The sequence below is a fragment of the Micromys minutus genome, assembly GCF_963924665.1.
Source record: "Micromys minutus genome assembly, chromosome: 20".
In the NCBI taxonomy this organism is placed as follows: Eukaryota; Metazoa; Chordata; class Mammalia; order Rodentia; family Muridae; genus Micromys; species Micromys minutus.
In genome coordinates, this window is record NC_137955.1 from 40,176,488 (window position 1) to 40,191,903 (window position 15,416).

At 45.0% G+C, this 15,416-nt stretch overlaps 1 protein-coding gene across 1 annotated transcript in view; it reads right to left on the reverse strand.

The window, feature by feature from the left end:
- Nucleotides 1-6,483: 6,483 nt before the first annotated feature.
- Nucleotides 6,484-15,416, reverse strand: part of BASP1 (brain abundant membrane attached signal protein 1) — a 49,099-nt gene continuing 40,166 nt past the window's right edge. Inside the window, exon 2 of the mRNA XM_080933869.1 lies at nt 6,484-7,236. Within this exon, the coding sequence (XP_080789995.1) occupies nt 6,556-7,227 (672 nt within the window). The 5' untranslated portion in view covers nt 7,228-7,236 and the 3' untranslated portion in view covers nt 6,484-6,555. The remainder of the gene's footprint in view (nt 7,237-15,416) is intronic.

A 15,416-nucleotide genomic window follows, 5' to 3' on the forward strand; every position in this document is an offset into this window, starting at 1 on the left:
CAGACAAGCAGGGAATAAATGGGACATGATTAACCAACAAAAAGTAAACCTTGGACAAAAGGTAGAGAAAACAGTAAGCAACAAAGAAAAGACAAAATGGTTATACTGAAGTTGCCTCTGAAAGGTAAGCAACTCTCCCTATGTGTAGTAACTGTTCATCTTCTTTCTGGTATATTGTGGGGATATCTTGGTGTGTGTGTGTGTGTGTGTGTGTGTGTGTGTGTGTGTGTGTGTGTGTTTATTTTGAAAAGCTAGAATTTGCTCTAAATGCCAAAGCAATTTCAGCCCCTGGAAGAGAAGGCAACTAAATAGATAGCAAGCAAAATACAGTCTCTATTATTCTTAGCTTTAAAAAAATTTTTTTTCTTTAAAATACCCTCTGGGGAATTTGCATACTAGTCAGACTTCAGTGCTGAAGTGGGTGGTTCCGGCTGAGAGCAGGCTCTATTCTTGGATGTCTGCGCTGCGGCTGAGTAGGCCAGAGATTGCTCAGTGCTGCGGAACCTTAGAGTCATTCATTTTAATGGGGTTCACCTGTCAATTCAAATTTCCCAAACCTGTGCAGAAAGCCCTTATCATGAGGCATGCCACCCTTTTCTTGGGAAACACACACACACACACACACACACACACACACACACACACAACAGGGCTGTTTCTGTCAGTGACCTGCTGAAGCAGTCTTTCTCTCCCATTAACAGGATTGTTTTCTCTTCAGATGGAAGGCTCAGGAATTTCTCTCTTCTCTTTCTCACCCCAACTCCCACCCCCAATTCTTTTGTTAGCAAAAGATTGTCACAAGTCAACATACTTCCCTCAAGGCAAAACAGGTGCCCTCCTTTCCTTTTCTTCTTTGAGGAACACTGTCATTGCGTGGCTGGATTTCAGGTTCCCTGACTCAACTCAAGTCTTTACCATTCCTGTCCCTGCCAGGAGACTTTGGTGTCTATTCAAACATTTTCTATTTAAATAAACTCACAGCTTAAAAGGCGAGAAGACAGTGAGGTTGCCAACGCAGTGTTTGGACTTCAGGATTTTAGACTTTCTGTTTATCAAAATAACTACATCATTTTAGAAGTCAAGTAAGTCTACAAATAAATTAAATTGATCTAAAGTCTTGCTTGTTTCCATATACAGGGAAACTTGTAAACTAGAAATGTTTTCATTTAATTATCTGAAACTGCTTAGTGATTGATAGCGTATACATTTTTTTTTTTTAATGTGAAGGTTCCATATTCTTGAGAAGGCATGAGACCTTTAAATCCTAGATGTGGACAGAGCAGAAGGAAAGAAAGCAAGTGTGAGTGTTCCCCTAAGTGATTCCAAATCTGGGCAGGTGAATCTGTCCCTCCTCTTCTGGCATTTTTACACAGGGACCTGAGGGAAGGAAAAGAAACAAAAAGAAGTTAGATAACGTCAGTTGATTTATATGTAGCATTAAAAGTGAATTTCCTGAGTCCAGAGGAGAAAACTCAGGGGAAATATAAAATTACTTTGGAACAAAACAAAATAAGAAACAAATGTGATGTTGCCCTGTCAAAACAATATGAAAGTGGGGGTGGGTGGGGCCCAAAGGTGTATTAAGGAATACAATGTTTCCAAGCCCAGGAGACAGTCCCTCTAGGAATCTGTGAGTGAAGATGTGCTGGGAAACAGGGCTCCAGGGTGGGAACTGCTCTTAACAACTTGGACACAGAATGAGGAGGACCGCACTAACCCAGCCAGTCCCCGGCCTCTGAGGTTTCAAATACCACTGAAAATGGTGTCATTAAAACGTCAGAAAGCACATCATCCCATGATGAAAAATGACTTATTTCAAAAATAATGACATACCAAACTGTCAAGGAAACCTATTTTCCCTTCCTACTTCTCCATGAGCTGAGTAGGTTTTGAAAGACCCATACCATTGCGAGAGAGCCATCCCCAGGCAAAATATTTTAAATTTCAACTGCTAGGCCGAAAAAGGAGGGGAAAAAAATTACTGCCAGTTCAAATGAAACTAACCATAGCTCTCTTTGCAAAGTTCCTGCTGGCTGGGGAATCACGGCACATGCCCTTAGTCGCAGAATCTGGGCCGCAAAGACAGACATATCTCTGTGAGTTCGAAACCAACCTGGTCTCTATGATGGGTTTCACAGGCCAGCCAGGACTATATAGAACTGTGTCAAAAAAATAAAATAAAATAAATAAAAATAAAAATTAAAAAAAAAAAAGCCCAAAAACCCTCCTGGCATGAATCCCAAAACTACTAATGAGACCACCATGATACACATTTAAAATTGTCCCCTGAGAATCCAGTTTTCAATATTGTGTAAATTAGTTAAAATAGATATCAAATAAAATGCACCTCCAGTGTTTACTGTCGAAAGGCTGGACTGAATCAAAATGGTGGTGATAGATCTCAGCAATCCTAAAACAATTGACTGGGTACCAGCAAAAGTTTGCTAAATAAAGAACACACACGGCCGGAACGAGACCCCTGGGAAATATGCAGCAGACAGGCAGCTCAGTCTCCAGGTAACCCCCACCCCCCCACCCCCGCTCCCTGAAACAACTGGAAAGGAGGCTCTCGCTAAAGCTGTAACCTGACTGTGGTATCTGTTCCCCAACAGGGCTGCCCTGTCTGGCCTCAGTGGAAGAGGATGTGCCTATTCTGGCAGAGACTTGATGCCCCAGGGCGGGGGGGGGGCGGTATTCAGGGGGCCCTGCCCTCTCAGAGGAGAGAAGGGAAGAGACTATGGGAGAAGGCCTCTGGGACAGTGTTTGGGATGTAAATGAAATTAACAAATGAATTGGTAAGTTTTCTAAACAGGTACTTTCTCCAATACATGAAATAACGGGAATTTGCTCTATGTCAAACTCTGACACGTAGAAAAGATGGATTTGAAACTGATGTTCCATTCAAGCCAATTTGCTGGTGGGCTTTAGCTGTTCGGTTGCCTGCCTTGGTAAGGAGCTCAAGTTCCAGGATGCTATCATGTTTCCCTCAGTGAAGATTCAAGTTCCAGGGTGCTCGATGAAACGTGGCCAGAGAATGTCCAGCTCACGTCAGGTAGGTGTCCTCCCAGCCTGGGTCTTGACTCCAGTAAGCAGAAGGAGCCCCATGAAGAATGCGGGATGCCGTCGCTGCCATCCACACTCTTCCAAGTGCCCCTCTTCCCGGATGGCTGGAATTCGCCTAAGGGTGGCCCCCTCCAGGTCTGAGGTCACATTGGACCATCCCAGGATGCATGACACAGCCTAGCTCATGTGGACCATCATCAATCTATCTCCAACATTCAGAGGTAGCATCAGCTACCAAGTAGGACCTCCAAAGAGGAAGGACAAACCTAGCAACCCTGGAAACATTCATTTCCATCTCTATTCATCTCCCCATTTGCAAAATACAAACCAGCACCCAACAAATGTGAGCCCTAGAGCCAAGGGGTAGTCTTCGGAAAACACTCAGATGTGCCCACCTTAGTGCAGTAAAAATGTCTCTGCATTGCTGGGCCTTCGCTTCAGCTCATTCTTAAGGAGGGAGTGACCTAGGTTAATCCCAACTTAAATTTAATTTAATCCCAGAATCCAACACTGCTCCCTCCCTGGCCGAGACCACCATTTCCGCATTCTAGGTTTTCTGTGACTGTAACAGCTTCTAACTACATTGTTAGTGTCTTTAAAGGATGGCGTAATTAAAAGTCACATACTTTGATCATGGCAAAATGGTATCTTGTGTGTGGTGGTGAGCACATCTCTTTATTTGCTCGAATACATAACAGTTCGGGAATAGATGAATAGATGTGGCCCAGATTTTAATTATGCCACATCCTTCAGCACATAAGCTGAAGTGAGCCCCCCCCCCAATTTTACTTAATCCCACCCAACGACTCTGGGTGGTCAATATTGTCCTGAGAGCCCATGCGGATTCTTCTCACCCAAAATTCTGTGCGAATTTTAATTAAAATGGCAGGAGGAGAAAGTGAGACTATTCAGTAGGACTTCCAGTGCAACAAATGAATGGCATTTAATATTCATAACTACCTCCCAGTAGTTGATAAGTTTAATCCGTTTTAATAAGTCTTTCTTATTGTAAAGGTAACTTGTGATTTCATACATGTCTTCCAGTTTGTGGACTCTGTCACCTCCATAGTACGAAAACCCTTCCCCCTCCCACTTTTATATATTTGAGGACAATTGTGCATGATGCTTTTCTTACCTCATATAGTTGGCTGGTGAGTTAATGCTTTTACATATTCATGTGTGCTGTGCTGTGTGTGCTGTGCTGTCAAGCATGAAGAATTCAAACTCATTTCATTTTAAAAACAAGAGCCCCAAGAGCTCAATGCAATCATGCGCATGGCCGGAAATCGGAACAGTACATTAACTACTCCAACTCCACCATTCCTGCTTCTCCAGGGGTGGTACTGATTCTAGCTCCTCAGAACCCATCCAGAGCGGTTCTCTGTGCTCTTAGTGTATCCTACAGGGATAGATCCAGGTTGATTCAGACCCACAGGGTCATGTGCATTTCGAAGCCTACCGGAAACTGAGTGACACTCTAAAAGATGAACCTGTTATTTATTTCTTGTGGCCATTTCTGATTCAGGTCTGAGAAATCTTTGCAGTGGCTAGGTCTTTTTTTTTTTTAAGTGGTTTCCAGTATCAGATTGGAAAACACCCAAGTTACTCTCTCAGAGACTCAAGAGACAATCACTTCTTGTCTTACACTCAAGAACCGATGTGCATGCCAAGTCTGTACAAAAGCTACCTTTCTCCAGGCTCTTCCCCCATGTGTGGCATTGGGAGACCCTGAGCACACAGATGGTCACTATTCCAGTAATGGGTCATCAAGGGTGACAGCTTAGCACCTCAGCCTGTGGCATACAATACTCCTTGGCATGTGCACAAGCCTCTACATATTTCAGCTATCAAAGGGATCTTGTCTTACAGATCACAAGTCTATGTGCCCTTGAAGCCAAAGCAAGAGAGGTCTGGGTCAGGTGGAAGCCACTAGCAGCTTTCTCCTGGCTATTATCCCATTACCCACTAATGGCATTCCGGTCCTAGCTCTCCTCTGCCACTATTCACCTGAAGGCAGGGCAGGCATACATGCAGGCCCATGGCTTCACAATTTATACACATAGGATGTTTCTAACCAAAGAGTACACATGGAGTGACCCATGGCTCCTGCCTCACATGTGGCAGAGAATGGCCTTATCGGTCATCAGCAGGAGAAGAGGCCCTTGGTCCTGTGAAGACTCGATGCCCCGGTATAGGGGAATGCCAGGGCGGGGAGGTGGGAGGGAGTGGGTGGGGGAGTGGGGGAGGAGGAATAGGAAAGGGGGATTCTGGAGGGGAAACCAGAAAAGGAGATAACATTTGAAATGTAAGTAAAGAAAATATCCAATAGAAAAAGACGCTTGCTAACAATAATGAAAAAGAAGATTATAATGTTCTTCCCACCAAGAAACAGCTCATGGTGGTCATTCCATATTTCATCCAAAACATTCACTCTTTGAAAGCCTTAATAATCACACCCACACCATTGTTGTGGTCTTACCTGCACTCAACCGTACTCAAGAAAATTACCTAAATTAGGGAAAAGGAGAGCCAAGGGTCTTCACTACTTTTTAATTGCTTAACTTTATTACTGTCGCACCATTTATACAATTACATATAATTTCAATGCATCCATTGTACATTTTTTTTATTTTTTGTTTTTCTTATTATTATTATTTTCCATTTTCCAATGGGTGGTGTGTTGGTGTCCGAGACACAGATGGAAGAAAACTGGAACTGCAATGAAGGCAGACTTTTTTTTTTTCATTTCCACTGACCAATAAACAGAACTACGGGTGCACCCAACCACGGACATGCATTAACTCGTCATGAGAAATCTAGGTAAGCTAAGTATGATGAGAGAATGTTTGTCACTCCCAAAAATATCTGGAGAGGAAGAACGGAGGGTTGGCATTGAGATACATGTGGACAAGCTAAGTGGGCTCCGTCTGAAAGTTGGCATTCATCCACAAACGTTAAAAAAAAAAGTACCAAAATAAGAAAAGGCTGTAAATTAAAAAGGAAACACAGAAAATACTGCTTTCATAAAGATCTGATTGCCTTGGCACTGGCCCTGTGGGCAGAATCAAACGCCTCCCTCCCCAGCCGCATCCCAGGAGAGATGCTGGGGTTTTTAAGGATGGAGCCTAGGGGACAGCGGCTCAGGTACAGATGATGTACTTTCAGACAATGATCTCTAAAATCCAGGACTGACTGGTCAAGTTGACTGAAGGTATATTAGATATTTCCCCACAAAAATACTATTTGGATTCTCCCCGCCCCCTCCCTCCCCTGATGGGACACATCCTCTTATTGTTTTGTTTTTTTTTTTCCTTTTCTTCTTTTATTTCTTTATTTTATTTTAGTTCCCTTGGGCGATACATATCCTCACTTCCAATTTGAAACAAGTTAGTATAGGATAGAGAGACAGAGAGAGGACAGAGTGAGAGACAGAGAGAGCGTGAGACAGGTCGTTGGCGAGTGGCGTCGGTTCTGGCTAGGCTGTCCCGGGTGTTACTCTTTGACGGCCACGCTTTGCTCGGAGCTGGCGGCGGCGGGGGCCTCCGCCTGGGGCTCGGCGGCGGGCGCGGCGGGCGCGGGGGCCTTGGCCGCGGAACTGGGCGCCTCGGAGGCCGCGGGCGTCTCCTTGGACGAGGGCGCGGGCTCCGCGCTGCTAGGTTTAGAGTCTGAAGCCGCCGGGGCCGCGTCGCTTTTCGCCTCGGGGCCGGCGGCGGGAGCCTCAGTCTTTTTGGCCTCGCCCTCCTCCTGGGGCGCGCCGTCCGCCGCGCCCGTGCTCTCGGCGCCGGCCTCGCCGGCCTTGGGGGCCTCGCCGCCCGCAGCGGGCCCGGGCGCGGCCGCCTCCTGCTCGGGCGCCGGCGCGGGCTCGGGCTGCTCCTCCGCGGCGCCCTCGCTCTTCTCGGGCTCGGCCTTGGGCGCCTCCTCCTTGGCGGCCGCCGCCTTGTCGGCCTCCTTCTCCTCCGCCTTGGCCTCGCCGTCCGCCGCGTCCTTGGGCTTCTCCTCCGCGCTCTCCTTGACCTCGGTGGCGTCGGCGGCCGCCTGGGGTTCGCTCTCCTTCGGGGTCCCCTCCTCCTCGGTGCCCGCGCCTTCAGCCTTCTTGTCTTTGTCCTTGGCCTTCTCGTCGTTCACATTGTAGCCCTTCTTCTTCTTGCTCAGCTTGCCTCCCATCTTGGAGTTCTGCAAGGAAAGCACAAGGGGGGAGGAAGGGGCGTTAGTTTAGGGTCGAAGGAGGCGAACTGGAGGGAGGCTTCCTGCAGAGCCTGGAGGACGTCGGGGACCGAGGGACAACTGCACAGCGGGGCGCAGCCTGGGCGGTCTACCATAATTAGAAGTAACACTTGGAGACAAAGAACAAAGTAAAGCCCCAGCAGCCAAGCCCGCAGGCCAGCAAATGGAGAGAGGGACCAGTAGTGGTGATCGATGACGAGGCTGCAGCCGCCAATAGGCAATGCAGGTGGAATGGTATTGGTTTCTTATCCGTCTACCTGCATCTACCTCAAGCATCCAGGCTTGAACACCGCAGGACAAAATGGCAGGGACAGCCATTTTAGAACTACAGCATCGCTGGTTTTTTAAAAAAAACAACAACAAAAACCCCTGATAATTTACAAATAACTTTCAGGAGGAATTGCACAGCACAAATCACAAATCTCTCAACCATTCCTTCCGGAAGCACGTTTGCACGGCGTCGGAAATGTCATTGCTTGCTATTAATGCAACACGGCAAAACTTTTAAAAGCTATCAGTCCACTGCCCCTCTAGCTCCCCACAAGAGGAACCCCGAGAAGAGAAAACACTGTGCAGGGGCTACAGGACAGAGTAGAAATTCCTGGTGAGCTCTCCGGGGGTCCTGAGCAGGCCTCTTCACCCAGCTGTTCCCCCGCCATTCATATCAGGGAGGAAAAAAAAGAGCTTTCTCTTCACTACACCTCTTTGGAGTCATGATTCACAATGGTGAGATAACCCACACGGTTTGAAAGTCAGGTGTGGGAAAGAGTACTATTCTTCAGTCAAAATTCCTCTCACCAGCCTATGCTAATTTCCCTGTCTGGGTTACCTTTGAGAGTTGGAGGAGACAGGGGGGGAAAAAAGAAACAAACACAAAGATGACTAAAATACTTTTCCTCCTTCCAAGAAAGGTCTTTATTATGTCATCCAAGGATTGCTATTACATTTCTTAAAACGGGGAAGAAGAAATGGCCTGGAATCCTAACCCACTTCAAACAACTGGTCCTATTTTTGGTAGGACCAAATATATATTGTGATGAAACCATAATTAAAAAACATTTCAATGGCAATATATGAACGCAATGAATCGACTGATAAGTTGTAATTTATAACACCTTCAGATTCTTAGACACTTCATCACATGCAACTTTCGGCTCCTATTGTCCTGTTACGTTCTGATGCATTGGGTTGGATTGGGAAACAGGAAACCCGACAGGTTGGCCTTTCCATGCTTCTCCCAGCTACATAACAGAAACCTAGAAACTATACACACCAACCTAGAGATTACAGCCCACAAAGCAGAGAGTAACTGTGCACAAAGGACAGGGTGCTGGGTGCCGACACCCACGGTATGAAATTCTATATAGCAATCCCCAGAGGTTTAAAAGTCCTGTTGGTTTACAAACCCAAAATCTAAGTTACTAAAATTGGTTTTCTGAAGCACAATTAAAGCCACATTCTATTCTCTGTTTTAAGCCCAGCTGTGATTCTTTTCTTGGGAGAGATCAAACAGGCGAAATCGAGGTGTAAGTAAGAGAATGTGTCTCAACGTCAAATTAAAAAACAAAACAAAACACCAACACCCCCTGCTTCAGCTAATTTACCTGTGTGATATACAGCCGAGTTCTGGGAGGAGGCTCATGAAATGCACTAGAAGGCCAGGAAGAGCAGTTATCTGGTTATTTCCCATGAGAATAAGAGTGAGCTCCTACCCAGCACCCACAGGGGTAAATTAAAGCTACAAATTAAAATCTAAGGTGCCGGGAACAGTCCTAATCCTACACAATTTATCTAAACTATTTAACCTTCTCCGGAGCATCGTGCAACCGGCGTTGCCAGTAGCGGCCTCCTTTGACTCAGGGGGAAACTAACTAGCTGAGTTCATGAGCTGTCCAATAAAACAAAAGCCAAAGCCCAAAAGAATGTGTTAGTACAAGAAGCTCCACCTAGCCGATGAAGGGAAAACTCTATCCACCAAGAAGTTGGTCTGCCAATGGAGCGCCAAGCCCAGGATGTTACCTTCCTGGACGCTGAGGCAGGACCTCCCAGAAGCTCTGCGCTGGCCAGGATACGGGGACAGAAGAAACTTCGTAGCTACTCTCCTCTTTCTATTTGCCACTGAAGTGCTTTTAATCAGATCCTTAAGACATGAGACCAAGCAAGGAACATGGTACAGAGTTGGATAAGTCCTCCTTTCTACAACCTCTGCTTTGGAAGGGAATTATTCTATAAAAATTTGGAACACAATTGAGCAAGATATGTAGACTGGCCTTATCAACCAGCTCTGGGTGCCGCTGAGGGAACCTTCTTGGATGAATATGGTGGAGCGTAACCCAGAAAGACTCTGGACATTTACCTTGGTCCCCCATACAAATGAACAAGCATTTGTGCCCACCCATTTGCAAACACGTCATACATGTATACACATGAGAAAAGTGGGATGAGGGATGTAATCAAGAATCAAGTAGTCAAGAAGTAATCTATCTTGGAAGTTGCTTAAACCTAATGCAAAGTAACGCCCAAGGGGCGAAGCTTGCCGACGTCCACTAGCAACAAGTGGGACTCGGAAAAGCACGGGCAGATGCTGAGCTCATGGACTGGAGTTCTGAGTGTTCGTGAGAGCAAACACGCACCTCTGTTATTACCTATGCTACCTCTCTGTTCATGAGGCTTTTGAAACTAGTTTATTCCCAGTTCTCTTTCTCTGCCTCCTGAGATGGATGGAAATATAAACTCCTTGCCTGCCTGCTGGTCCCAAGCCCCAAATTAAATGGTTTCTTCTATAAGCTGCCGTGGTTATATTGCATAGAAAAGTAGCTAAGACTACAACCTTGGCAATTAATCCTTAGCACTTTTGCTTGGGTCTCCTTGAAACAGTTTCTCATGGGCCTGGAACATGCCAATTTGGCTGGAGTGGTAAGCGGAGCCCCAGGAGCCATCTCTCACCCCAGTGCTAGAATTGCAGACATATGCCACCATGCCTGGCTTTTACCGGGCTTCTGAGATGGAGCTCGGGTCCAAGTAACTAACTCAGTCATCTTCCCAGTCCCCTTGTGACACATCAAACATCATGTGTCTGACATCATCATGCCCAAGAATTTTTGTAAAGAAACATCTTCCTGGCAGACAGCTCAGATGCAGTGATATTTTTTCCCTAAAAGCAACTAAAAAAAAGTAATAAATATTCTAAAAATCATGCTTCAGTTCCACCTCTAAATCAAGTGTGAGGATTCTCGGGGTGACAGGTATATCTTACAGGAAAAAAAAATTTACAACTGGTTTTAATTTCTTCGAGAAGAGAGATGTGATCATTATCGTTGGCGCTACAGCAAACCTCAATGATAAGCTGGTTCTTGACCCTAAGAGTTTCAATAGGAAAATTTCATAGCGACAAAATAATTGAATATGTGCATAAATATTTATCTTTTATGTTTACTCAAAACGTTTGGAGATTAAAGGTGACAAATGATTCAAAACTTATAATGAAGGCACTCTCACAGGGACGGCCGGAGATGTTTTTGTAAGCCTTTATTGCTTTCTCTCCAGGAAGCCTGTCAGAAACCAGGAATATAGATATTCCTTAGCTGTTCACATTACACAAGTTGTGTTTACTTTGTGTACAGTCCTCAGGACGCAACAGGTCCCAATCAGCTCTGATCAGCTGTCACAGAGGCCCCTAAACAAAGCCTCCCCAGGTCCCACAAACTCCAGTATGATTTTGGTGCCAACATGACCCAGCTCATCTGGAACAGACCCCAGCTCATAGTTTGCAATCTTAAGGTACACCAGACTATCAGTACAACCAATTAAATTCTATGTTTTCTATCCTGGAAAATAAAGGTAGAAAAGCTAATCTCAAAGAATGTTTAGGGGGGAAAATTAATTAACTATAAGCTTTTTCTTTAAGACTTGTGACATTCGGTATGAAGTTGGCTAAAAGTGGCGAGACTTAATCGTTGAAAAAATGATTATGAATCTAAGTAGAGCATCTTTCCTGTGGGTCTCAAATTCCCTGACCAGCGAAGTGATGATCTTAAAAGTTTGCTCAGTCTTGTCATGGGTGGGGGCAGTATGAATGTTTATTGCAGTATATGGTTGTACCAGTTGTTTTTGTGTCAACTTCACACAAGCTGGAGTTATCACAGAGAAAGAAGCCTCAGCTGAGGAAATGCCTCCATGAGATCCAGCTGTAAGGCATTTTCTCAACTAGTGATAAAGGAGGGAGGAGCCAGCTCATTGTGGGTGGTGCCATCCCTGGGCTGGTAGACCTGCTTTCTAGAAGAAAGCAAGTTGAGCAAGCCAGGGGAAGCAAGCCAGTAAGTGACATCCCTCCATGGCCTCTGCATCAGCTCCTGCTTCCTGACCTGCTTGAGTTCCAGTCCTGACTTCCTGTGGTGATGAACAGTGATGTGGAAGTGTAAGCTGAATAAACCCTTTGCCTCCTAACTTGGTTTTTCTTTTCTTTTCTTTTCTTTTCTTTCTTTCTTTTTTTTTTTTTTTTTTTTTTTTTTGGTTATGATGTTTGTGCAGGAATAGAAACCCTGACTAAGACAATGATATTTAGGGTAAAAGTGTAACATTATAAAATTCTATGGGCCTGTGATTGCAAATCTAAGACCATTTCTCTCCCTTAAAAATTGGACTGACATCCACCTGAGTTGTTATTGTGAGGAAATGTCTCCAGCATGAGATCAATATCTGTGACGCTTGTTAAAAACTAGAAATAAGAAAATTGTCATTATAAACTATCAAAAAAAAAGTTAAAACTTTATGAAACCTGGTTTAAATATTTGCCGAGGAATAGAATGTTTTAGGGAATCTCGATTACATTTCAAAGATATTTTAGCACAGTGCGTCAGTTTATGAGTCAGAGCAGGACTTTGCTGAATGCATCATAGATGAAGTCATAACTGTCAGAAAACACAGGTTTCAACAGCTTCCCTGGCGTGAAGCTATGGACAGCGCTCCAGTTATTTAGGAGAGACAGCTGTGTCCCCTCTCGATACTTTTGTGTGTCCTCTACCACCATCCCTAATGCTGCCCAGCAGGATTCACCCCCTGCCAAGGGAAGGGACCTGCCACTGCAAGTGTCCTACATGCCGGTCATAGCCTTTGAAAACCAAATGAGCATGTCACTTAATGTTAAGTGGAAATGTTAAGAAAAAGTAAGTAGCAAGAGGTTTGGGGTCCAATTTCTATCTCTCTCTCCCTCTTCTCTCTCTCTCCTCTCTCCCTCCCTCCCTCTCTGTCTCCATCTCTCTCTCTCTCTCTCTCTCTCTCTCTCTCTCTCTCTCTCTCTCTCTCTCTCTCTCTCTCTCCCTCCCTCCCTCCTCTTTCTCCTCTCTCATCTCTCTCTCTCTTTCTCAAAAGAGGCAGTGACTGAGTGACTGGTAACCTAATAGAAACAAAGAAATTCAAAACAAGTATAGAACCTGCAGAGCTAAATTCAAACGATTTCCTTTACACACCCTGCTTCCTATGAGAACCATTTAAATATATAAGGTCCGTTTTTCAGTCATCTAAGAGGAACAAAAAAATCCATTTCCCAAATACAAAATACACTTGTAATAAAGATAATCAGCCAGCTCTTGTGAATGTAGGAAGTATCTATCATCCTACAGACACGTCCTCCACCAACTCTTCCAGAACTGTCCACAGAGCAGACATTGTGCGCAGAGCTTCAGGAACACATGATCCATGCAAATAGAGACCTTCTGTTTTCTCAGTCCGTTTCCCGGGACGCTCACTCTGAGAGCTTCCCCACATATAGAAGCATATTGTATCAACCAACAGCTTCCTCCCAGGGACTCGGCAGTGGTGAATAGAATCACCTGGGTATCACAGCAGAGCAGACACCCTTCTTCCTCTCTTGCATCTCACGGCTCTTCCGGACCGAACCTCAGACTCCAGGCTCCTCAGAGCAACATAGAAAAAATAAAAAACTAGGAGACAATCTCATATATAACCAGGGTGATCTTCCCCCAGGCAGCGGTGGGGGGAGGATGCTTGACAGCATCCTACATTCTATGAATAGGAAAAAGATCCCTTCAAAGAAATGAATGGTATGACAGCACAAATGTTTGCTGAAATCATTCTCTCTTCTTCCTGCCTTTCACAGGCTTAACACAGAAACACCATTCTCTCCAGCTGATACCTCTGACCCTGAAAGAAACTATCTTCCATTGCGATTTTAACTGAGCTCAGAAGCCTGGGAAATTATTTACTAAGGGAAAAACACTTAGTTCATTTCTAAATACCCTTGGCCTCTCTAATAGACTCAGGAATGATGGAATTATCTAAAAAAAATCTTATCCCCTATTTTTTTTTAATGAAAAGATATTATTTCTATATTTACTAAAGTTGAAAAGCTACATCAAAGGGCACATTACCATTTGACAAGAGTCAGAAAAGGGAAATGCTTTAGGGTCAAGAAGGCAACTCAGGTGGTAGAGAATAAATATATTTATTGCAGGACCCACTGTGTGTGGTGGTACATGCTGACAATCCCAGCAGTTTAGAATGAGGCACATTCAAGGTCAGTCTGGGACGGAGAAGACCATGCTTAAAGCAAAAAGGTTTTAAGAGACAACATTTTGTAAGATTTTGTTAGAAATGTAAAAGCCGGGGCTCTTGAAGAGTAATTGTAGCTTTTAAAGCCACTGGCCTTGCATTGGGAATAGCAGAGCCATGGTGACTTGAAGGACGGTTAGGCCACAGATCTTTTACTCTCACAAGAAAGCCAACAGTGGAAAAAGCCATTAGGAGAGAAGAGTGGGAAGGAGCTGCTGCTTCTGAGAGAAGCCAAGTCTCTAACCCTCCTGACACTATCTTTGGAGGATGCTCTGCTCCACACCCAATCTGATCTCGTAGTTTTACCTTACAGACACTAAAGATTTATCCTAAAGACATTTTCAGAAACAAAGGAAGAAACACATGCAGCGGCAGAGGGTTGAAGCCATGGCTCCATTTTTAACAAAAGTAAAAGCCATGGTGTCGGGAACCAGGAGATCCAGCAGGACCTTGCCTTTTGCTCTAGCCACCTTGGCCACTGATAAATTGCTTTGGTGAGTGGAAACTCGGTGACCCAGCTTCAGGAGTAAGGAACAATGACTGTATCCTTGGCCATGTGGTTCCTCAACCCCTACCAGTAATAAGCAGCTACAATGTACGGCAGGACGATTACCTGGACATTCTTTTGGTTTTCGACAAAAGGACTACAGCAGGATTGTGGTCGTAGCTCAGCAGCTAAGTGCATTCCCTGAACAAGCATGGGGACCTAAGTTCATATCCCCAGAACCCACGGAAAAAGCTGAGAATGGTTATACATGTGACTGTAATCCCAGCCCGTCGATGAGAGAAACAAGAGGATGTCTGGGGAAATGCTGGGTTCCAGAAAAAGTCCAGTGGTGGACTCTGTCTCAAGGCCGTAATACGAAGAGCAACAGAGTAGTGACATCATCCACTGGCATCTTTGTGGACCCAGGGGCACATATACCTGCATAGGAATGTGTGTATACACACACCAGGTATGTGCAAGCGGTCTCTCTTACACACACACACACACACACACACACACACACACAAGAGTCCCACAGTTTTACAAACAAAAGACCTACAGTCATATAACATGTGAGACATCATAGCCCCCACATCCTAAGATAGTGTCTGATCCATGTGTAGGCCACCATGGAACTTGTTCTTATGGTTTCCTGATGAAATGTGAGTTTCGAGGAGCTGCTCTCTCTACATGGTTTCTCTGTGCTCTGAAGTAAAGCACATTCAGTGGGAAGAATGGTAGAACTCCGGATTAAATCAAGCAGTGAGGAGGAGAAACAGGAACTGTATTCATCTTAACACACCTTCAGCCCTTTGAGAAAGATCTAAATAGTGCTATATGGTGAAGCTTCCTCAAAGGCCCTTGGACTGATCTGGGCCATCCCAATGGACCTCAACTTGGCAGCATGCAAACCGAAGGCACTTCCATGTGGATGCCTTCTGAGGTTTGGATGTTTGACAAGTGGGTGAGCATGATTTGCAATCACTCCATGTTCACTGTAGCAGAGTTTCCTTGGTCCTACTTCCACAGCGCATAACACTACCCAGTTATTTGAGTGACTGAAGAACAGAAC